Genomic DNA, 24,486 nt, shown 5'->3' on the forward strand with positions numbered 1-24,486 from the left:
ACATTCTTAGGAGAAAATGTAGAAAAGTCATCCATGATCACTTGTTTTGGGGGATATATCATTGATGGTGTAGCTCTTCCAGAACATCTTGAAATGACTACAAATTTAGCTTTAAAAACTCTGCCTAAATTCCCATTCATGTACATTAAGTTATTTAGTTACAATTCAAATCAGAAGTTATTTAGGTGTTTCAGATTGAGAACCAGTTGCTTTCTTACTTTAATATAATCAGAGATAATGCCCTAGCATTGAACATCAGTACCTAGCTTCACGAAATGGTCTTTGTAAGAACCAACTGTTATATCCATGATTTACATCGAAATGCTGAAGAAAATTTTATTCTGTAAATTTATTATTAACTTCTAGAATTATTCATTTATGCAAACCAATATTTTAAATAATAGCAAATTTCATATTCTGATCTCGATCTATAAATAGATTTAGATGTTATATGAATTATGAATGAATTATAGAATTTTCCAATAGATTGGTAATAAATTACAAACTGTGCCTCATACAGTATCTCATCATAAATCAGTGGTATTGATAATTGTACAGACTTTTCGTGAAAATGGATCCTAAAGGTCCTCAGTGACTATTTTTAGCAAGAGCCTCACAGCATAGATTTTTGTATCTGCCTTCATGCTCACAGTGAACCTACAAACTTTTACCACCTTTTTAATATTGATAATAGAACCATGCAGACAAAAACAAGTTTTTGTAAGTGTATATAAATATCTTGAAAAACCTTGTCATTTTTATGTTTTGGCCCTATTATCTCGCATTGTACTAGTATAATATTTGAGATTGATATTATTAGAAACTGGTGTTATCAATTTGGTAATTCTGCATTTGAGATAGCGTTTTGAATGAATTTGATTTTGCAACATGGTATTTTTTTCTTTTACTTAGCCCCGTATTCCTGTCTTCCATGCACTTCATGATTGCTTATGGCACCACAATAAAATGGAATATATAAAGGATTTTCCAGCTATACTAACATCACATATGTTGATTTAGTAACAACAAAGAATAGATACGTGTATACAGTAATACATGATATGTAGAAGGGATTTTAGTTGTTGTTTTTTAATCTAGGAAACATTTATTTCTTTCTTTGGTTGATTATTTGAATAATATTTACATTTTCTTCCATCAAAACTTTCACAGAGCCATCTTACAGAATTTCAGCAAAACAAACTAACAAATAGACTAATAACATGTCCATTCTTTCAATATTGACCGTACATGTCAACTACCACATTATACACATGATGGAATATATATCTCAACTGCAGAAAAGATAGATGTACCATATAACTTATTAAATGTTGCAGAACAAATATTTGAAATGGTTACACATTAAGTACAGCATGGCTCTATCCTATGCTTACTATAATAACATAACAATTGCTTTTGTAAAGGAGGCAAATTTAAGATGAGATGTTCATTATTTTTTTTTACATTAAAACATGGCAAATGTTTCACAATGCAGTATAAACAGAGGTAAAAGCTTTTGATTATGGAGTTGCATTATCTCTCTGATCAATAAAAACATAAATATGGTACAAAATTATCAACTTTACTAATCTACCAACCAGTCACAAGACATGGTTGTCATAACTTGTTAAAGAATCATCAAAATTATACACTAAAAACATGGTATAATTGACATAAATGGAATATGCCAGAAACTTTTTGGCACTTAAGTGAACTACACAATGCTACAAACATACAAAAACTTAAAAGACATTTAATTAATGTCATGATAACATCGAGTAGTATTTCAACTGTTTGATCATAATTAGCTATGATACAACAGTTTACAAGGTCACAGCTTCTACTTCTACAAGCTTCTTAGCATATATGTACAGCAGCTAGAAAGCACCATATAAATATTTACAATACATTTACAATCAAATGAATCACCATCATGGAGTCCTCAGTTGCTGAATCCTATGACATTGACATCACCCTCTGGCAATAACATGGAGATTATTTTATTGTGATTTCTATTCTTAAAAATTTACAAGATCACAACCTACCTCAAAACTTGACAAAAGCAATAGTGAACGGGAGGAAGGTCTGTGATATGTCTTAAAGGCAGTGTAAAAGTAATAAAATTTTTCTTTTGATAAAATTTGGTTTCTGATCAATAACAGGATTTAGTGTGATCATTACACACCGTGTAATTATCAGAGTCATCTTATTTCCTACATTTTTGTTAAACTACGAAGAAACATATAAAAAGCAAGAATACAGGCAAGAAACATTTGTTTATCTAAGAACAAACACAAAGGGATGTAGCATCATTTGATGCCAAGAGATCAATATTATCAAGGTCTTTGACTAAAAAAAACAAAATACCATCAACTGGAAGAGGAATAGAAGAATGTTTTGATACTCACTGTACATCTACAGCAAAAGGTGGACAGGAGAGAAGAATAGAGAGAGAAGAGAAGGGAGAGAATAAGGCTTTAGGATCCAGTGTGTTGAGGTCTAGTAGCATGGTGTAGGGCAAGACCTTGGATAAGAGCCAGACCTTGCTGAGCCAGCGGAACCTGCAGCGGTCCAGGATGCTGCAGAGCTTGAGGACTCTGCCCTTGGTGTGGCACAGGAACCTGGTGAGGTGATGATCCATGATGAAGTCCTGGCTGAGGTGCTTGACCCTGGTGGAGGAGTGCGAGGGCCGGATGTGGTTGTTGTGGAGTCTGCTCCTGATGCTGGGACACCACTGGGGGTTGGTGTTGAGAGACTACAGGAGATTGGTGTGGCTGTTGTCCTGTAGTTCCTTGGTGCTGCAGAGCTGATCCCTGGTGTGGTGGTTGGGTTTCCTGATGCTGTGATTGCTGTTGCTGCTGCTGTTGTTGCTGTTGTTGTGGCTGTTGTTGTTGCTGCTGCTGTTGTTGTTGCTGCTGTTGTTGTTGCTGTTGTTGCTGCTGTTGTTGTTGCTGCTGCTGCTGTTGTTGTTGTTGTTGTTGTACAGCAGCTGCAGCAGCATCCTGATGCATCTGGACAGCCTGTTGTGCAGCCTGTCTTGCTTCTTGTCTGGCCTGCTCTTGTCTCGCTGCTTCCTGCCTTGCAGCCTCCTGTCTGGCTGCATTGCTGCGGCGCCCTCTCCCACGTCCCTGTCCTTGCTGTGGGCTCTGCAGTGGTTGACCTTGCCCAGATGGACTTTCATCAGGGTTTGGTGACATGTCGTCTGGCTGATGAGGAGGGCTCTGCAGGTAGAAGGGTAGGAAGCGACTGCCACAGTCCAGTTCTAGTTGACGAACCCTCAGGTAGACAGCCTCGGTAGGAGAAGGAATGAATGGAGGATCACCTGGCTGTTGTGCCTTCAGTTTAGCCTCTACCTGACGGCCCTGCTGCACCATGTACTTCCAACAGTAACGCAGATCTCGGATGGTTCTAAAAGTGGGAAGTAGGATTTAAAGATCAAACTTGTTTAGTGATGAAATTTCACATTTCTCATTCCTGCAGTAACAAAAACCTGGGGTGGTTCTAAAAGTGGAAGATAAGAATCGAGATCAAACTTTTTTAGTGGTGGCATTCATGTTTCATCTTTCAGCTGTAACCCAAATCTGAGATGGTTCTAAAAATGAAAGATATGAATTGAGATAAACATTATCTAGTGACGACATTTAGAATCAACTTCTTTAATATTCTAAATGAAATTTATGTATTCCTTAGTATCAGAACAGCTGAAAGTGAATGGTAGCTTTCAGAACAGAGTAAACAATTATTTTACACAGGCAGTGGGTTATTATTTCTAATTTGCAGGAAATCTTTTTTTAAAATATAAAAATAACCATATAGCGGTACATTTGAAAGATGAATGAAACTAGAATCTGGTAATGAATATCCCTTACAGTGGAATAAGTTTTAAAAGAATCCCCTACCTTTGAGTGACAGCTCTTGGGTCTTCATTATAGTTATCATGAATCTCTTGCCATGCTCCATCTCGACGCAGCTCACAGGTCAGCTCTGGACCGGTCAACATCACGTCAGACCAACGGTTGGTGACTAGCTCCAGGAGTAGTTCCTTCTCGTAGAGTTTGTAGACGGTGCGTTTCCCTCGTACCTTGACCGGTGGGAGGTCTGTGAGAGGCATAGACACTCCTGAATACAGGATAGTCAAGGGGGAAGTTAAGGGCAGGGTGAATTCATGCATGTTAAACAAAATATGACAAATCATAAATGGAAATGGAAAACAGCCAGGAATTACAAATTCTATTTAAAATCATTCTTTCAGATTATTGTTATAATTGATTTTTAATTAGGATTGAGAAAATTAATCAAATTGATTTAAATTCACTAGGCAGAGGGATCTTAATTTAATCTTAAACTTGTGTAATTTTTCTTTTATACAGGGATTATTGTATTTGTTAAGTTGTCTTTAAATTACAAATGAAAGTAGTTTTCATACATTTTCTTACTTAAATTAAATGAATGGATATTTCTATATAATATAGTGGATCTGGAATTGAAATAAAAGCAATGATTTGATTATGAATAATAGAGCATATTCCTTTATGGAAGCAATTTCTTATTACTTGTTTAAGACTTTACAAAGACTTATCATAATAATATAGATATGAAAAAATAAGAATGAGGAGCTGTATTGCAAGCTGTTAGTAAAATGAATGCATGACTTTATGATTGATTGGAATATACGGCAAGCCAGGCAGGGTTTCAATCATTTTTAATTTAAGTTGAATTAAATTCATTATTACATAATTACAATCAAACACATTAATCATGCAAGTATATCATTTGCCACAATTCACATGATATTATTATGTCTTACTATGTTCATAAATCAGTAAAAAATACTCTTTGCCTAGATTGTGGCACTTCATACTCTTGTCATTTGTAAAGTCATGCATAAATTAACAAACAGATTCATTTAACAGCCCCATATGTCATATAAGCATGGGATGGATATTTCATGCAACACATTCAAAAGCAGAAGGGCCAACAACAAGATCTGATGATCATAGAGATCTCACTAATCAGATGAACAAAATCATCCTATGTCGCAGCAAAACCAATATTTTCTCTCAAATTTATTTTTACCATGCACTTTCAAACATTTGAAACATCAGTATTTTTATGGATGTTTTCATTTGGTGAAAAATTGTCCCAGACGTAAACATAAATCTGCAAGGTTCAACAATAGTCTGTCAAGTTTGTCAGTAGTGATCAAAGAAGTAATTATATTCAAGTCCCTCTCCCCCCCAAAAAAATAAATTGTGATCTTTATTGAGATAGGTGGTCTTTATGGATAAGGGAATGGGTAATAGAGGTTTTAGAGATAACCTACCTGCTCCATCCTCCATCTTCCAGTGTGAAGCATCCAGAAGAAGCGCCCGATAGTTCACCAATCTCTTTCTACCGTTCAAGTACTCCATCACAATCTGCATAGGAGGTAGCTTCGGGAACTGGACCTGGGTCACGTACTTCCATGCCCCTCTCAGATCAGTGGCGGTCCTCACCGTCACCGTGTCGCGATGAGCATTGAAGAGGAGCGCGATCTCTCGCCAGGCCCGGTCGTGGTTGAAGAGGACCTTTCCTTCGCGGCGTTTGTCGGTGATGGCTGGAAGGTTTGGTTCGATCAGTTCCATGAGGATTTGTTTCTCTATCTTGGTGTATGTCTTACGACGATACTTGGGCGGCATCTTCAGTGGCATTAACATTCAGAACCGGTGGAGTAGAAAACTGAAAATGAAATTAGAATAAAATACAAAATGAATGAGTGATTGGGCAAGAATTGTATAGAAATGATTCCTGCATAAAACATCTTGAAAATACAGTACATAGCTGCATCTTTTGCCTGGTTATGCTTGATAAATTTTGTTTCATATGTGCCCATTATTAACATAATTATGTTGCCATGTGCTTCACATCTGCTTAAAAAGTAGTAGGACCTATATTTTGTTGTCAGTGGTACTACATTAATCTTTCTAGACAAGCAGCAAAATAGATTTACTTATGATTGATAATCAAGAGAAAGATGCAAATATTGAAAATGGTTGTGTATATACATATTTTGTTTTTCCTTCCATGTTTTGTTAATCTTACTGAAAGAAATTTACTTATTTGATAAAAACATATGATAATAAATTGTGACATTACAGTCTACCGGATGAACAATGAACTTTTCTCATATCCCTATAAACCAACTAGGCTTACATGCATGTTCCACCTAAAGTACATACTGCAAAACCACACATTAACAACCCCCAGGATCTCACTCCAATGCTTTCAAAGAACATGACAACCAATTCCATTTAAGATATCCCATTTGTCACAGAGCGGAAACCAAAGAGGGATGTTCTGCATTTTTATCGACCATCATTAGCATATCTAGCACAACTTACGTGAATTTATGTTTAAAAATCTCTGAATGGTTTGTATGGCAGAAAGGTGGGGGGCGTACGCTGGGCCTAAGTTAACACAAATTTCATAAGTGACATTAATACTATAGGCTAAAATGCTACCAAAACAGTGATTTGTATTATCATTTACCAAAGTTTGACACAAATGATTTTATCCTGTATAGTCAATGGGATTGTTCAGGATTCATTTTAATTATTTTTATTTAGATTTTTCCCTTTTTGGACAATATCCTTTGTCAATCTTATTGCTAGTTTTATTCTGATGTCATTGTTGAGTCAAAGATCTTTGCATGAAAATATACACAACAAAAAAAGTAAGTCCCCCCCTAAACAAACATCAATAATTTCCGAACCAATGCGAGTTTTTGATATATTTTTACATGAGCGTGTAGGTAATTTTATAAGCTAACCTCTGAGTAAACGTTGTGGATGTATCTTACGTCATGCTTCAGTGAGCACCGTCAGAAGGCAAAAATGTCACTTTTCAAAAGTCACAAGCAAAATATCACGATTTTGATTCTATTGTACTGGAACTAATTCCACATTCTCATCATGAAAACTAGTCAGAAGGCTTGGAAAGGGTACTTTCTAAAAGACAATACAACTTTTTAAGCTAAATTTCACGGTTGAATAAACTCAAGTCCAAATTTGCTATAATTGGATTTTTACACATTTCTTTCAATAAAAAATGCTAGAATATGATGACAGTTATTTTGGGGAAGACTATCTCCAACAATATTCACCGTTTCACGGTTCAATGAACATTTATTGGAAACAAAATATGCGATTTTCAAATATCGTAGGCAAGTATTGCTTCATTTTTCTAACTGAAAATGATCTTTTCTCAACTTTTTTGTTATGTTCATGACCAATTAACATGCTTCAATGATTCAAAGGTGTCAAATTAAACATTTACGCTTGAATGAACATGTGGAATGTGATTAGCTCTTTTTTACGTTATTGGAAAAACTGCAATTTGTAACTATGGATATCTGTCACACAACTCCTTGCACAGAACATTTGATTTGATTTTTATGAAAATCCCGATGTTTAATGCATCAGTGAGCACACAATATTCGAAAATTATGCAAATGAGAAGAAAGTTCAAGGCCTTGGCCCCACTCTGTACCGAATCGAATGGTTATTTTGGTGTGCGCACATTTTGGATAGTGTTACTCTGAAGCCATGTGCGAAGTTTCATGAAATAACTGTTGGCAGAAGTAACAAAAACCGTCCATGAAACAAACCCTCATTTCATATTTGTTAAAATTTTGACTTCCTCTCTCATAGACTTGTGTACATTATGGGTGCATATGTTTAGCATACGTAAGCCCCTTATTCAATATGGTGGAACTTTTTTTCAAGACTGTCTTTAGCAATGTCGTTTGGCAGTAATGTTTATCAACCTATGGGCAGAATCATGTGCAAAAATGAAATCGATTTGTTCGTTTATGGATGAGTGAGCACGCATCAAAGTGGGAAAATTGGTATTTTCAATGCCACAGACTCATTTTAAAGGGTAATAAAGTGAATATTGGGGGCAAATTTGGTTTGAAAGGTGTCTTTAATTGCTGTTGTTTTTATCATCCATCATTTCTATCACCAAACACTTTCCGAACTTTAGCCATTTCATGGATGAGCGAGCACATTCGAAAATCTAGGAATGAATACTCTTTATACTGCATAAATGTATTCTTTTCCTAACAATTTCTCAGGATCAGTTGAATGTATGGACAGATCAGTGGTGGATCCAGAATTTTAAATGGGGGAGGGGCCTATAATCGGGGGAGCCATCAACTTTTTCAAATTTTAACATGATCTAACAAGTTGTAAAAGATAATACCCCAAAACCCCTATGATGACACGTCACAATACAGGGGCCGCAGAGCAGTTTTCAAAGTGTGTGGGGGGGGGGGGCTGACCATGCCGAAAATCACAATCGTATTACATTTTTGAACTTGCTTATGGAAAAAAGTGGGGGGGGGGGCTGAAGCCCCCCAGTCCCTTCCCCCCTCCCCGCTTCCGCGGCCCCTGTAATACATCGTGCTCACTCAACCATGAACATACGATATCAAAATTTTGTCTGAAATGGTTAAATGATGGATAGTAAAACAGCGTAACACTATAAAGTTCACCTAAAAACAATTTTTGCCCAACTTTGTATTTGCACAATCTGAAAAACGACTCTTGTGACTTTCAAAAATGGTCATTTTTAATTCAATCTTTAATTACTCATGCATGACTCAACCGATCAATCTCATTTTTCCCCAGGAGTTGCTTAATGAGTGTATAAAACCACCCATGAAATATCATATCTCAAAATAACTCGGTTCAAAAGTTACAGCAGTTTGATTTAGGGGGGACTTACTTTTTTTGTTGTGTATATAATACTCGCTGTTCCTTAGTCCTTACATGCACTTCAAATCTACACTGAAACAAATATGCATGTCAGAATTCTTGTAATATTTCACCAAACCCAAAGTTATTTACTCGTTTACATTTTTTCTCGACATATTCTGTTTTTGTGGTCACAAATTTTGAAAATTATCCAACACTTTGATTGAGGTTTCCACTAAATGAGATGCAACAGGATCTAAACCACAGACCTGGCAGTGATGGTGCCATTCACATTTAATATTTAATCCCATGTGGTCATTAGGGGATCAAGGGATAAGGATAATTGTCTATCAAGTTGACCATCGTGGTCACTATTTGATGGTAACCTGCTGTCTTGATATATTACTGAGATTAATCTGAGTTCAAAAAAGAAGCAGACAGAAAAAAAGGTACTTGTGACACTGACATGGCATGAACTGGTCAATATAATTGGAAGGATTAAAGGCAGAATATTGTCAATACAGACCATTTACAAACATTTGTAATATTCCTTTGGCCGAGGAGCTGAGTCCATCAAGGATTGATAATTGAGTGTGTTAAATTGAATTGAAATTTAGTTTCATATTCACTTTTTTATGACCTTGATGACCTTATTGCCAATTTCAAAATATCTGACAGTAAAATGCATTCCTGATGTATCAAATAAAAGATTGAACATGCTCTCTACTAATCCATAAAGTAGCAAAATAGTGATGAGTGCCAGCATGTCTGAATTTCAGGCTTACTCGAGAGCCAGACAATATGCATAATTGAACCGAGTTTGCATCCAGTGCTAAAATGCTGGTAGAGGATGTGGTATGCAAGCCGTCTCTTAAATCTTGTTTCAGATATAATCCCATCTCCCAGAATGATGGGATGATGTGACATCAGGGAAGGGTAGAGAGAGAGAGAGAGAGAGATGGAAGCTTAGAAATGGTAAAAATGGATAATATAAAAGAGGATGAGCAAAGCAGGAGAAGAAATAGGAGAGATCATGCGTTTGACTTGAATTTAAGGAAGGTAGAATTGTAACAACTATGATGGTAAGAAAGAGAGAGAGAGAAAATGGTTGGATGGAGATGAAGAGAGATATGGGAGAAGATAAAGAATAAAACAGAACAAGGTAAAAATGATAAACAATACTTGATGAAACAAAAATATGATTATTCAAAATGAAATGAATGAAAGATGACAAAAGGAATAAAAAGATAATATTGAGATGTTTACAAAAAAGATGCCAATAAGATAAATGAAATTGCAATATCCTGTGAAGAAATGAAAGTTTATTAGAGATTAAGCAGGGAATTATTGTTTAAAGAATAACTTTCTCTTTGTAAGAAGCTAAATGAGGAAACATACAAACAATAGCTTTATTAAGAAGTCCTGGAGGGCCAAAGCTCCATGCTCTGGGTAATATTCTATATTACCCGCAGTGAATGAAGATTTACAATCAGTAAATAAGCAAATTGAATATGCAGGGTTGAAAATCACTCTGTAAAGAAGTCTAAGATTGGATCATTGGATGGAAAAATAAATCTTATGAAGATGATGAGAGTTGGAGCAAAGACAAGACCATAAGGCAAGAATCAGGGGAAGAACTTAAATTACAGCAAGCAGGATTCATTACTGGGAATGAATGTAGCGTGGATTGGGAAATATGGAAGTTGCCCTGTTGTAATGAAACTAAATCTATCTGCTCATAACAATGCAATTTACTGGATGTTTGGGTGAATGGATGAAAGGTATGAAGAAAGAGTTCCCTCTTTTTGGTTGCATTTCAGATGGCCAATGCCAAGACTCATCGGCTTGATGATAATTCATACATGCCGGTATCTTTGGAAGATTCCAGTCACATTCTTTTAGGTTCAATCCATCTTAATCTGAAACTGTACATCTTAGATTACACTCTATTCTTTCTCCATTCCTCAATTCATTGCATACTTCTGAATAGATAGGAAGGCAAGGCCAACACGAACATGTGATTTGAACACGACTTTAAAATTTTAAAGAAATATATCAACCTCTTAGTTTTGTCTATTTGAATTCAAAGATATATATATATATATATTTGTTTCATTATTTGTATTAAGTAATAATGGTTATTCAATGATATTACTATTTATAATAAAATTGGATAAAAAGCACACCATTGGTAAGAAGGAAAGCCAAGCACAACATTCTGTAGAGTTCAAATCTCACCGCTGCCACAAAGTATGAAAAATAAATATGAATCGTAAAAAAAAAATTATTCACTACTTAATTTTTGCTCTTGTCATCTGTTTGATGTACACGTTACTATCTATGTTCAATAGTTTTATTGCCATAAAACTACAACATTTAAGAAGGCTTTTCAAGCACTATGATTCAAATCCCACTGCTGCCACAGAAATGTATTCTGTCAGGATGTTCAACTTTGCATTACAGTGGAAACACAAATATTTGTGTATGAACACATGAATGATAGATGTAATTTTTTACAATATTCACTTATTCATATTTTCTTTTCTTTTTTATTTTACAGGTTGCCCATGTTACTCAGACACACTAAACTACACATCATGTAACAGTACGTCATTCAGATGTCCGTGCAGAACACGGTATGATGTAACATATAAATGTCAACCATGTCAGTGCAATCAACATGGGTCAACCAGCCAAGAATGTGATAGGTTTGTAACACCCCCCCCCAAAAAAAAAATAGATGTAATAAAAGTAGAAACATTAAATAAACAGCATAAATGAATATAAAAAATTCAAACTGATTTAGTATTTGTTTAATATCATTTTTTATGTTGGTTATTATGATTACAGAACTGGAAGATGCTTTTAAGGAATCCTTGGAAGCCTCTCATCAGATGTTTTTGTTTAAATAAAACATAATTCACTTTCAGAAGTGTCAATACCCAAGTAAAGTCCATTGATCATCATTTGCATAAGGTTTAACTTCAATATTGGCTAAGAAGCAAATCCTTCAGTCAAAAAGGAGTTGTTCTTAATTTTATTTTTCCTCAAAAAGACTCTTATCAGTATTTTGACAGTAAGCAAAATCAAGTTGTTTTCAGTAAAAGGAAAGGTATACCAGAAGTTGAGGTGAATCTAATGATATGCAACACTTGAGATTTTTACGTCATTTCTTTGAATAAGAGAAGAGCATCATTTCAGAGTACACCTCTCTCTGATTACATCGGCAATTTCAAGATGTAAGTGAATAACAAACTCATTAACCAATTTAAGTAAAACCACCCAGTTATAATTCTGCTGAAAACGTAAGGAAACCTGGCAGAAAGTTTAAGGTAATTTCCTTGCTGGACCAAGATCAGGAAGCGTGTATGTCACCATAAGGACAGAGGCAGGTTACTGGTGCCGTTGAGGGGCTGGAGTGGTAGATGACCAATACCTCGGTCAATCAGTTGGCAGACCAATATATCGGTCAGTCAGTGGGTAGAAAATACTTTGAGCAGGTGGAATATTTTCATGATACATTCACTTGTTAAAAGAAATAAAGCAAAAATTTAGATTTGCAAGAAATCTGTGTGGAGTTTTGACAGGTCCTCTTCTACTCTTTAAAGGTTTACAAATATTTCCCCACCAAAAAGGTCAGATAAGAAAAAAATTATAATAGTCCTACTTATTTGTTCTTTTTGCTTTTGGTTTTGAAGTTAAATAGCAACTGAAAATTGGAGCTGCCAAAAATCAGATATACAAAATGTAATTTATCTTAAAGTGGGATTTAATTATCAAATGTCTTGCTATCATCCTCTTTTTATATTTTTTATGAAAACAAATTTATTACTTGCAGTTGCAGTCTATAACTCCACAAGCATACTTGACATATACATCATTATTGGTCGATTCTGTTGTCCTTTTGCTGTGTAATTGATTTTTCTTGGCTTTAATCTAACACACACTTATTTCACAGACATCAAAACTAAACTAGGATTCTGAGTGTAACAGATGATTAAAATCAATGACACACCCACAAATACAAACCGAGCAATATCCAAGAATTCATAAGTACAACTTCAAATCAGAGAAGACTTTAAACCTGACCACAAACCGTGATCTGATATTTCAGCAGGTTGTTCAGACATGGCCAGTGTTTCACACCACACAACCTGTGGTTAACAAGCTTAGGTGTGATCGTGTTATGCGAGACATATGTGGTTGGATAGGGTTAGGGGATTCCCTGACTGTATGGGGTGAATCATCAGGGCATGCAAGGGTCCTGTAAACCCAAATGATCTTCAGACTGAAATAACTCTTTAATTATTAATTGGACAGGCCTGTCATGAGCTTGCAGTTTTGAGCCCCTGAGATATGAGGAGAATGTACAGTTATAGAATTCAGATATGAAAATAATAGGACATGTACATGTATGATACAAATGAAGAATTTTTACTTCATTGGTGATCACTTGGTAAAAATTACATGAAAACATAATTAAATTTAAATAAAAGGCACTATATATTGATTGCTCAGTCAAAAGTTTGATTTTCTAAAGATGCTGCATTTACATTGATGTCTCTCAAAGTGAACCTTTGTTTCTGTCAAATTTTTGTCTGTCTTTCTCTTAGTACTTTGCAAGAAAAAATCTTGCTAAACTTTGCTTTACATTATTCTTTGCTAATCCTTTCTTTTTTTTATATACACTGAATATATATGAAAAGACTATTCAGGACATCTAAATTTAAATGCATTTTGACATTTAAGAAATGGCAAATGTGAGGATGAAAAACTGAAGAGTTTCTAGCTGTTTGGTTGTTGGTCTTCACACCATCTTGTAGGAATGGATCTTTCATAGTACGGTAGACCTCACTGAGGTTTAGTCATACAAGATCAGGGTGAACACTGAGGAAGTCTTGAGTGATATCTTGTGAAATGAAACTCCTCTCTGACCGCATCCATGTTTTAATTGTGGTCTGAGAGAGATATCTCAGACTGCATCCCGAGAAATGGAGCAGATCTTGGGCCCCCTTGAAGAGAGATAGGTGTTAGAAATCAGTTGCAAGTCCAAAATACTCACTTCTGATCTGGTGGAAATCAAGTTACAATTGATTTCTGGTGTTGTATTTGATTGCAACTCCTTTTGCGACCGACCCCTTGTCTGTTAGTAGTTTCATGGTGCCAAACCCAGACAGTCTGACCAAGCTTAGATAAATGATTCAGTGCAGTAGGAGGGTCGAGTCGTTTCAATTCTTGAAATTACGATTTTTAGCCTATATTTCATCAGTATAACCTGTTTTACTGCCACAACCATGTTTCTTGTAATATATTGTGGTTTGAGGGGTGTTGCAACCATAGAATAGAGAGGTACATGTCTGTTAGCAGTTTGAGGTTCCAAACATAATCTGACCAGGTTAAGTTAGTCAAGAAGGGAAGATGAAGGAGAAAGGTCCTTTGAAATAATGTTCTGTAAAATTGTATTAATTAATCACTCTTTGTTGGCATCTCAACTAAGCATATTGTCTTAGGAACTTGTATTTGAACTTTATAGAGAAATATAAAATAACTTATGACTGAATGTCATATCTATGCAAAATTGGAAGTTCTAAAGCTGGTTTGAATGAAATGAACAATGGAAAGCATGCAGTAGGAAGTTAACGGTATATATTCTCTCCAAAATGATATCAGTTGGGTCTTGCTCAGAGATTGAGAAAATAAGGCCATTATTCAAGCCCAATGAATTTGTCTTTGAATCGATCATACTCAAGTCTGGAATAATATCTCTTTACCATGTAGTTATGTTGGCAGAAAGTCAGATGGCCCACAGCACTGCTGTCACTCTGAATATTAAATCCGAGAAAGGGGAACTGTAAATTCCATTAGGTGGTTAATCATCCAATGAAAAACCTCTAATAAACCATTTATGATATGATGACTGTACAATAGCTCAAAGTATCAAGAGGCAAATTAAGTTGGTGCCCTCTCATACTGAAGTTACAAGTCACATTCCTCCAAAATCAGGAAAAGTTTTTTTGAGTCTCACATGAATACATTTGAATCGCAATTTCAATGATTTCATGTTACTTATTAGTTCTTGATTGGCTTTTAGAGGTGAAACAATATGTCATATAGTTTATGTATTTGTTGAAAAAAGCATCTTCCTTTATCTGTTAAAAGAATGAGAGAAAGATCAATACTCAATGATGATGATGACTATGATGATGATGTCAGTGATTGTTGTAAAGTCCTTGAGCTCATTGTCTCTCTCTTGCCCTTGTTAGGAGACCCCTCCTGGACAATTCCCTCAACCTTCTTCTGGACATCTATTGTGGTTTGATGCATCACCAATTACCATGGTAACAGTCTTTACATGACCTCTTCCTAAGTGTTTAACTAGGTGATGTACATGTGTAGGCCTCCCTGTTGATTGAAATTTTTGATGAAAACCCCTCTTTTCAATGCTGTTTGTGGTTGACCACAGATTTGTCATGGTAACCTCTCTATTCTGCTTTCACACCGAGTCATCTCATTGGTTGATCATCTACCTAATTCACCTGTTAAGCTTCCCAGTAGTCAACTGTCAAAGCACAGGTCTGTGGTTTGTGAGGTCATGTGACGTGTCACATGATCACACCCACATGACCATGCTGAGTGCACAGTTGGTGAGCTCCTCTAAGAAGTAAACGCCATGATTCATCAGAGAACATCAGCGTCATCTTCTTAAAGACTGAAGAAGTTTCTCAAAAGTTTGGTGATGTAAGACATGTTTTACATGATTGAATGCCAGCTTTTGGAAGATGTCCAGGTTGAATTGTTTTTCTGCCTCTGGTTTTTATCACATTAGTACATATGTTTCCCCTGCGACTTCAGCCAGGCCAGGGGCAAAAAGAACTTGCTACACTTTGAACAAGTTGAGATTGTATTTTAGCTATCATCCGTGACTTTTATTGAAGAAGATGTTAGGTCTTTTCTTTAGGTTTACCAATTCATTTCTAAGATCATAAGAGTGATCTGGTTATACAGAATACTAAATATTCTCAAGAATTGAAATAGTACAGTTGCACCAACTTCATGGTCCAGCTGGATAGGCCTACGTCTTAGTGTAATGCAATTTTGTGTCAGTCACCCCCTTCCCCAATAAAAATTATACTAATGAAATAAATACACAAATAATAAATAGACAAATGAATGAATATGATTGGACAAAATTTAAGGATATAGATATAGTAGGATAAAGTTTAAATCATCCAAATGAACGATCTGATTCTGACAGGCAAAAGAGGATTGCTATTCAAAACCAGATAATGGTATACGTTATGATGTTGGGTGCGTCGTGATCTAGTGGTTCAAAGAGAGGGTTGTGGGTTTGAATCCTAGCCATGGCATGTTGTCCTTTAGCAAGAAATTTATCCGCACTGTGCAGCACTCGTCCCAGGTGAGGTAAATGGGCACTGGCAGGAAGTACTGTAATTCCTCAAAAAGCTGTGCGCACCAGAATCGGTAAACTAGCTCAGCCGGGGTAATATAGGAGCGCCTTGAGCTCATAGCAAGGTGGATACTATACAAATCCTATATCATTTATTTATTATGTTGAGGTCAAGATAGACAGGTATGGTAGGAAGGGGATAGTGACCTCCAGCAGGTTTGGAGCAGACAGTCACGTCAAGTCTCCGACAAATACCTTCCTTCCAGGTCTGAGAGTTTCCTGAAACATGTCAATTATTTTCACTGACAAGTTTGCTCTCAACCAATCATGTGCATGGATTTCAGTAGCTTATAACAGCTTAAAAACAAGAATCATTTTCATGAAAAACTCCCCAAGGTACAACTGACAGCCCATCTCTTTATTAATCAGAACAGGACTTCAGAAGCTCGTAACTGACAATGTGCTCCGTGGAAAACTCCACAGTATAACTGATAGGTCATCTCTTCATTAATCAGCCAATCAGATGAAAGGATTTCAGTAGCTTGTAACAAACAATGTGTTCCATGAAAAACTCCCCAGGTATAAATGACTGGTCATCTCTTCATTAATAACACATACACCCTGACATGACTCTGCAGATTGAGAACCATGATGCGGTTTGGGTTGATCAATAAGAACCAGCAGGGATGGGAGGATAACAACCCCTCAAGACAATGGACCAAGACAAGAAAATGTGGTCAAAGATGATAAGAGGATGTTGTGAAATACCTGGACTGACTTTAAGAAATTGGCAACTTCCAGTTAAATATTTTGACTTTCCTCATCGTTAATCCCTAGCTGCTGCCGGATAATTTCCATGCAATGACGTCTTGCTTGTGTGTCTCAAAGAATTAAGCAATTTTGTTGTGTGTTTTTAATGAGACAATACAAATTAACTTGGATTAACATAATTAAAATGCATATCTGTTCCTTTAATTTTAAGAAATGTGTTTTTCCCCAATATATTCACTTTGAAATGGAACTTTACTGTTTTTGTTCATCACTGATGATTTTAACAAAGTTTTCCTCATAAAATTATTGGTTTGTAGAATCCTTCATTTCTTCTCTTCCTTTGTTCATTATTAAAGGGGTCTGAAGTTATTGAGGATTCCTGAATCCTGGGTGTTAATTCATCTTATATCTTATCAAAAGTCTTGATTCTCTTGAATGACAAAATGTCTGGAAATTGTTTTCAGTGAATATCACTTGAATATCTGGAACTGAATTTCATAAAAAAAAAAATTCTCATTTTTTTTTTTTTTTTGGGGGGGGGGGGTAATGTGGATGGGGACTTGTCAACAAGTTTTGTAAAAGAATGAACCCCCAAGAAAATTATACATATTGATTGAAGTGCAAGTGCACTACAAACTAAATGTAGACAAATAATCCAAGAAGGAAACTAAGCTCTGGAGCAAAGATGAACAAGTCATCCACTTTAACATTTTTTTTTAGTTTTTTCTTCAACTTTTTAGTAATCAAAACCAACATTTAGAATCCAATTAAATCTTTCCTGTCACTTAACAAGAAAAGAGAACTGTATATTCTGATTGTTGTATAAGATCATTACTGTGCAATTAGGGATTTGTATCATATGTCTTCTTAATGACATATCTATTGCCAACTGTTCTCAAAGGAGGTTTTCTTCTCTCTTCATGGTCTTATGTGTCATGGAGATCAAAGAATAATGTATAACAAATCCCTGAATGGTTAATGTAATGTGCCTAGAACATTGATCAGCTGTTACTTATTAGTCACAGATGGTACAAATGTTACTTAACAAGTCACACACAGTTTGGAGAATGTTACAAGCTTTGTATGTGAGTAGAATTACAGTGAGCTTCTTAATATAAAAAATGTCAGATACACTGTGCCTCAAATGTTACCAATACTGAGCATATTTTTCTATTTTACATTTGCACTACAAATACAATATTTCATTTACAGGAACACTCCATGTTAAATTAATGGTTTATGCAGATTTCCTGTATAAATACCCTGCCCAATACGCTTATTTTACTGCGTATCGGGCCCGTGTATAAAAAAATGTCCAATGCTGATGCACGCTTATGTCACAGTGCGCCAAATTGACAACTGTTACCATGGTTAGATGGCTAATTTATTCAGGAGTCCTCTATTTGAAGAGTGGACTCATTAATAAAATAGCGTGGATACCCATGGCAACAGGCGTCAATTTGGCACACTGTGGCAAAAGTGCACATCAGCATTGGACATTTTTCATCATACGCGGTAAAATAAGCGTAATTTATACAGGAAATCTACATAAACCATAGACTCAACCGTGGGTTTTCAAAACACCTTTGTGAACTTGGGCCATAGATTCTAGCTATCCTAGGCCAAAGCAAGTAACAAAGGAAGGTGATCCTTAACATTGAGTTATTTTATATTTCTTTCAAACAGAAATTGGTTCAAATGACAACATTATGCACGTAGAAGAGTGAAATTCTGTCTATTTTGATCTTTGCAAGGTTTTAGTTTTTACCAGGCAAGTATATGTACCTGAGCCAAAGTGTCTAAGCCATTCTTTTCTCTTTTGATCAATTTTATTTGACAGTTCTGGCATGTGTTCATGTAAACCGGGTGTGGGCGGAGCTAAATGTGACAGATGCCTGGATCATTCTCATTGGTGGAATGGAAAGCATTGTAGGTCATGTGACTGCTATGAATATCTTGACAAATGCAAGAATATCAACGGTAAGAATGGATCTTTAAACTTTTTTCTATCTATGGTCCCTGATGAAAAACAGCATTTTTCTGATAGGTTGTTCCATCCAATTAGTGGTAGATAAATAAAAATATTGATTTTCCCAATGTTCCAAAATTTGCTGAATCACAGTTTTTTGCACAAACTCTCCCATATCCAAGTTCTGGTTGGGGATAAACACAGCGACCACAGAAACCAATTAAAGTAAATTAATTACTCAGGACTGACTCTCCAACTCACATCCTGCCCGTGACCTGTACGTGTTCTGGATTTCTGGTGGCTAAGGGTTTGTGGGTGGACATGATCTTAAGAAGTGATAAGCTAACCACACCGGTTGCGAGAAGGCAATCTGGATGCCAAACTCTCATAACAGGATCAATTATCAAGCACGAAAGGTGATGAGATCTTATGCTGTGACTGCTTAATTAGAAGTGAAATGGTAGACAACTCTTGTGAAAATTGTCACTGTTTCTAATTAGATTAGTTTTGTCTGACTTCAGAAGGCAATTGTTGCACTACATTGCATCAACAGAAATCAAGAAATCAATTCCTTTTTTCATTAGTTTCCCTTTTACAACAGTTCCAGGACTACTACATCTTGAACTGACTATATCCCTTTTCATTTACATTAACCTGACCTGTGAACTTTGACCCATACCCTTAATCTTTTCCTAATCTCACCCCAGCCTTTACTTCAACTCAATTGCCCATATTTACTTACCCAGTGTCCTGATACTTTTGAGAAAATTTGAGAGATATTTGAAAAAAATGCTAGCTGTGAATATGACACATTTTTATATGAACATTTTTTACAACTTTTCTTAGAAGTGTATGCAGATCAACAAAAGGTTTTCCCATGCTTTCTAGTTTTATTTGATTTTTTTTCATTACGCACAGGAACAGTTTTCTTATAATTTAACATGTAAAAGGGTTTCTATTTCATTGAAGATTGCAAATAGGAACTAAAATGAATTTCAGTTGTTTTTTCCTCAATTTATATGATTTATTTTTTCCATGTACACACAGGTACAACAAACCAGATGTGTATAACCTGTTCAAGCGTACCAAACTTCACGTCAACATGTGACGCCCTCTGTGGTCCCGGCCTATACAGGGACAGCAACGGAACATGCACAAAGTGTGCAGACTGTAAGAAATCAAGCAGTAATTCATCAACGACAAACACACCGGCGGAATGTCAGAAATTTACCGATTGGTGTGTTCAGAGGTGTTCTTACAGCGGATCTTCACAGTCTCAACACTGCAGATCATGTCACAGAGCAAGTTCAGTATGGAACTGCACTAGAATAAGTAAATACTCTCATTTTCTACATCTTTATATAACAACAACTTGAGTCCTTATCATCCTAAATCAAAGAAAGAAATTTGTCAGATCTGGAGCCTGTCTTACAAAGAGTTACAATTGATCTAATCAATCGTAACTCTGTTGAAATCCATCAGTGTCATTGATTTTTCCACAGGTAATTTGCACAATGTCCTTTGTAAGAAAGAGAAGCACAGTTAATTTTTTCAAGAAAACAATTATCGCATGAATATACATCATTGGTAGAAAATATTTTGAACAAACATGCATAATAAATATTGACCTTGCTGGCCGTCCATAGTTGTGATTGATATGTAAGACGGGGCCCAGGTAAAATCATGTGATATTTGCTTCTTTTAAGTAAAAAAGATCTGCACCTCAAGCATATTCTTCATGTATGCCAGACCAGTATATTGCTACATTCACCAGACAAAACTAAAAATTCAAGAGAAAAAACTATACATTCAGTCAAAAAATTGAAGAAAATAATTACAGGTGAAACACGTATGATGTGGGCGCATCGTGGTCTAGTGGTTCTGTCTCTCGCCTTTCAAACAGAGGGTCGTAAGTTCAAATTCTAGCCATGGCGTGTTATCTTCAGCAAGAAATTTATCCACACTGCTGCACTCAACCCAGGCGAGGTGAATGGGTACCCGGCAGGATTAATTCCTTGAATGCACAAGTGCTGAAATGCAGCTCGAGCTAAAGCTGGGGTAATAATAATACTAACAACAACGCACCTCGGAATAGATTGCTTAATAGATAGATGGCGCTATACAAATGCCTATTATTATGTAATACTAAAGATGAATGCTGCATTACCCTTTGTCTTTTTTTGCATTGGCAATCCATCATATTGCTCGTGAGAAGAACTTTCATATTTAAGTTGTATTTCAATACAACCTACTATATATAAGCCAAGCAAATATTAGATTCAAGAAGTGAATTGAATACAGGCCTAGCAATCTGTCAGAGACTTTGTATCTAGTCTTTTGACTTTCCCTCAGTCTGTTCTGATACAGATTTTCACTAAACCGTACCTCTTAAGTCAGTCCAGAAATAAACTAGACTTTCAACCTAACCGAATTCAAATCGCACATAATCTGTTTATCCCAAGGATGGATCAAAGTAAGGCTAACAGGTTTCCAACTCGTTTTGACAGGAACCTAAAATAGATGCAAACCCCATGAATGGAAAATATACTATACTCATAGTTCAAGAAGAGGTTCATCGTTGTATCGATGGACATTTTAAAAAACCTGATAAGGGGATGACATGCCTGCTCTTACCTATATCAGCCAGCCCCCTCAAATCCTTCAAATTAAAACAAATTGAGAACAAATAATTATTTTAAGACAGAAAACAACAATAAGAAATTTCATGAAATAATTAATGATAAAATCTATTTAAAATACTGTATACACTTGAGGAAATAATATTTGGTATCAGAAATCAACATTTTATATATTTGAAAAAATGTGACTGATAGGAGCCAGATACAATTTTTACAGGCTGGTGTGTAATGTTCAAAATCTCTTTCATGCTGTTAAAAAATAAAACAAACTGACTGCTGCAGTAGAATGATAAAAAAAAAATCCTTTTGAATTGTATTTGAGAAAAAAAGACACATTTGGTATGGACCAGAGGGACTGAAATTAGAAGGGAAATAATGTGACATGTCCAATCAAACATACACTTGGAGGTAGAGAAAACACAAAGATTAGAAATCTACTCTGAATGCTTTAAAAGATACAAGAAGAGAGACAAATCTAGCAGTGAGGGAGAGGAGGTTGAAAATGAATAAGATATGTGAGAGCAGTCTGAGGGAGTCTAAAGGAAGTGAGTCAGAGACCAGCCAGGGAATTGAAGGGGTATTCCTCAAATTTCTTGCTTTAGTAGATACTTTTAATCTTAATGACAAGTCTAAATAACATGGGACCTGAAGAGGGAGTTCCACATTCGCAGCAGAAGGCTTGTCTGGAACTCTTGTGAGTGATTATCGACAAAAATATACTCTGTATTTCCTTGTGTTGGATTAGTGAGAGGGAAGTTTGAGAACACTTGAAAACTTGATTGAAAAGAATCAAATCGTCAAAAAAATGAGGGTCAGTTCTACAAGTTCTGTTAGACTATGCAATAAGAATTATAGCTGATGATAGTACGGTGGTAAAAATGAAGAAAATACTAATTTTACTTCTACCTTGCTCAAAGGGGATGCTGCAGTTAATGGGATTAGAAATAGGGGCTTACATTTTTGGTCTATAGGGATAAAAGTATATCTTTCCTATCCAAATTAAATAGTAAATTCAAGCCATCAATTTACAGATTATAAAAATCTGTGATTATTTACCAAACTTAACTGAACCGAAGCAAACCAATACTAATATGGTAGTTCACTTTATTTTCCTCCGTCAGTCAGCCAGGGTAGCGAACAAAGTAATTTCCAAGGTAATTACTTCATCAATGTGATGATTTGGCAATATAGGCTTTGAAGAAAGCTGAACATACTGACGATTCAAGGTTCAACTTTAAAACAGTTGATGATTCAAAGCCCTTGACACGGGGCATTGTATGTGAGTAATACCTGTCTAAGTGTCACTACGGTGGGGGAGAGGTGAATTAAGTTGACAGCAGACACGTCAATTAAAACAGGTACATCCTTCTATACATGTAGAGCAGGTGACCTGGGGGTTTCACCAATCCACCTGAAACTGGTCTATGTCTGGTCAGGCTCTACAATGCAGTAGCAAGTGACTTGACCTGGATAGTGACTGGACGATGGTCAAGATGACCTGGTACTCGTTAGATTCCACCTGAAAGTGTTCTATGTCTGGCCAGGCTCTACAGTGTATTAGCAAGTGACTTGATCTAGAGAGTGACTGGACAATGGTCAAGATGACCTGGCTTGTTAGATTCCACCTTAAAAGTGTTCTATGTCTGACCAGGCTCTACAGTGTATTAGCAAGTGAATTGATCTTGAGAGTGACTGGACAATGGTCAAGATGACCTGGCTTGTTAGATTCCACCTGAAAGTGTTCTATGTCAGGCCAGGCTCTACAATGCATTAGCAAGTTGTCTTACCTGCGATGGTGGATAGTGACTGGACAATGACTAGACCATGGTCAAAATAACCCAGTACCTGTCAATGTATCCACCTGAAATCTGGGGCCCGTTTCATAAAGAGTTACAACTCTTGTAACTTTGCTATTATGGCAACTACTATTGTAACAGGGCTCAGCAGCCAATCAAAATCAAGGTTTCCATGGTAGTTGCCATAACAGCAAAGTTGCAACAGTTTTAATTCTTTATGAAATGGGGTCCCTGGTCTGGCAACGGCAGGTGGTCAAAGGATTCCAGACAATGACTAGACTATGGTCAACTGATCTAGTACCCATTGCACCTGACTACTTGTCTATGTCTGGTCATCTAAAATGCATTAGCAGGTGACCGGACCACCAATTATACTGGACAGTGGCTGGACCATGGTCAATCTTGCCTGGTATCCATCATTTATCTCTTCTGAATATATATGTGTATGTGTAAGTGGATACTGGACAATGGTCAATGGTCTAATATCCATTTCACCTGAATACTGGTCAGAGGCTGGTCATCTAAAAATGCATATGCTAGTCTTAAGTGTAGCCTCACTACATGTTTCATCTGCCCCGTGAATATTTCTTGCTATTTAAGTTTTTCTTGTACAGTCCGACCTCTCTTATCCGGACACGTTGGGACCAGCACCAATCCGGATAAGGGATTTATCCGGATCTGGGAGACCCAATATTAAATACACGCAGCTGCGCTGCCGGCTGCCTCCCCAGGCCACCGGCGGTAGCTACACTGCACTATTGTAGTGGGCGTACGGTAAAGACAATATTCACTGCAGAGTCAGTGCAAATTATAGGCAGTGTTTTTTATTGAAATGAAATCGATCGATGGCCAAAACTCTTGGATAATTTACCTGCTAAAATGACTGAGGTATACATCGAGCATACTTCGAAAGAAAGTGAATGACTCGATGAAACCAAGTTTTAAAATGAGATCATCGCGGCGGGTATCGCAGCTTCGCAATGTCAGCCATTGTTCCACTGACTGTAGGCTCAAACCAACGAACGTAGAGGGCAGCAACACACAAGCGTGTTGCTCTAAGGAAGGTCAACTCGATACGCGCATGCAACTGAGCTGCGCGCATATTTTATTGTTCATGACAACGAAATCAAATGCCGATCAAATACAACAACAAATTAGTAGTGATCAA

The 24,486-nt window shown here is 36.3% G+C and overlaps 2 protein-coding genes across 3 annotated transcripts in view; one reads left to right on the forward strand and one right to left on the reverse strand.

The window, feature by feature from the left end:
- On the reverse strand, positions 1 to 21,534 carry LOC121429096 (glutenin, high molecular weight subunit DX5-like). 2 transcript variants are annotated; one of them, XM_041625998.1, is made up of 4 exons: positions 21,518 to 21,534; positions 5,324 to 5,718; positions 3,900 to 4,119; positions 1 to 3,408 (listed from the first exon to the last, which is right to left on the reverse strand). In XM_041625998.1, exons 2-4 carry the CDS (start codon positions 5,694 to 5,696, stop codon positions 2,478 to 2,480), a joined length of 1,524 nt encoding a protein of 507 aa, XP_041481932.1. In that variant the 5' UTR covers positions 5,697 to 5,718; positions 21,518 to 21,534; the 3' UTR covers positions 1 to 2,477. The 2 variants fall into 2 exon arrangements, with proteins under 2 accessions (XP_041481932.1, XP_041481933.1); XM_041625999.1 differs by lacking the exon at positions 21,518 to 21,534 and having other exon boundaries at positions 3,900 to 4,098; positions 5,324 to 5,745.
- Positions 11,293 to 24,486, forward strand: part of LOC121429097 (laminin subunit alpha-5-like) — a 19,275-nt gene continuing 6,081 nt past the window's right edge. Inside the window, exons 1-3 of the mRNA XM_041626001.1 lie at positions 11,293 to 11,443; positions 18,755 to 18,894; positions 19,931 to 20,215. Of these exons, the coding sequence (XP_041481935.1) occupies positions 18,762 to 18,894; positions 19,931 to 20,215 (418 nt within the window). The 5' untranslated portion in view covers positions 11,293 to 11,443; positions 18,755 to 18,761. The remainder of the gene's footprint in view (positions 11,444 to 18,754; positions 18,895 to 19,930; positions 20,216 to 24,486) is intronic.

Source organism: Lytechinus variegatus, chromosome 15 (genome assembly GCF_018143015.1).
Source record: "Lytechinus variegatus isolate NC3 chromosome 15, Lvar_3.0, whole genome shotgun sequence".
NCBI classification, from domain to species: Eukaryota; Metazoa; Echinodermata; class Echinoidea; order Temnopleuroida; family Toxopneustidae; genus Lytechinus; species Lytechinus variegatus.

Coding starts and splice junctions, on each gene's coding strand:
- LOC121429096 (XM_041625998.1), bottom strand. CDS start 5,696: ATGTTAATGCCACTGAAGATGCCGCCCAAGTATCGTCGTAAGACATAC. Junction 4,120..5,323: donor GAAGATGGAGGATGGAGCAG/GTAGGTTATCTC, acceptor TCCTGTATTCAG/GAGTGTCTATGCCTCTCACA. Junction 3,409..3,899: donor CCAAGAGCTGTCACTCAAAG/GTAGGGGATTCT, acceptor TCCCACTTTTAG/AACCATCCGAGATCTGCGTT.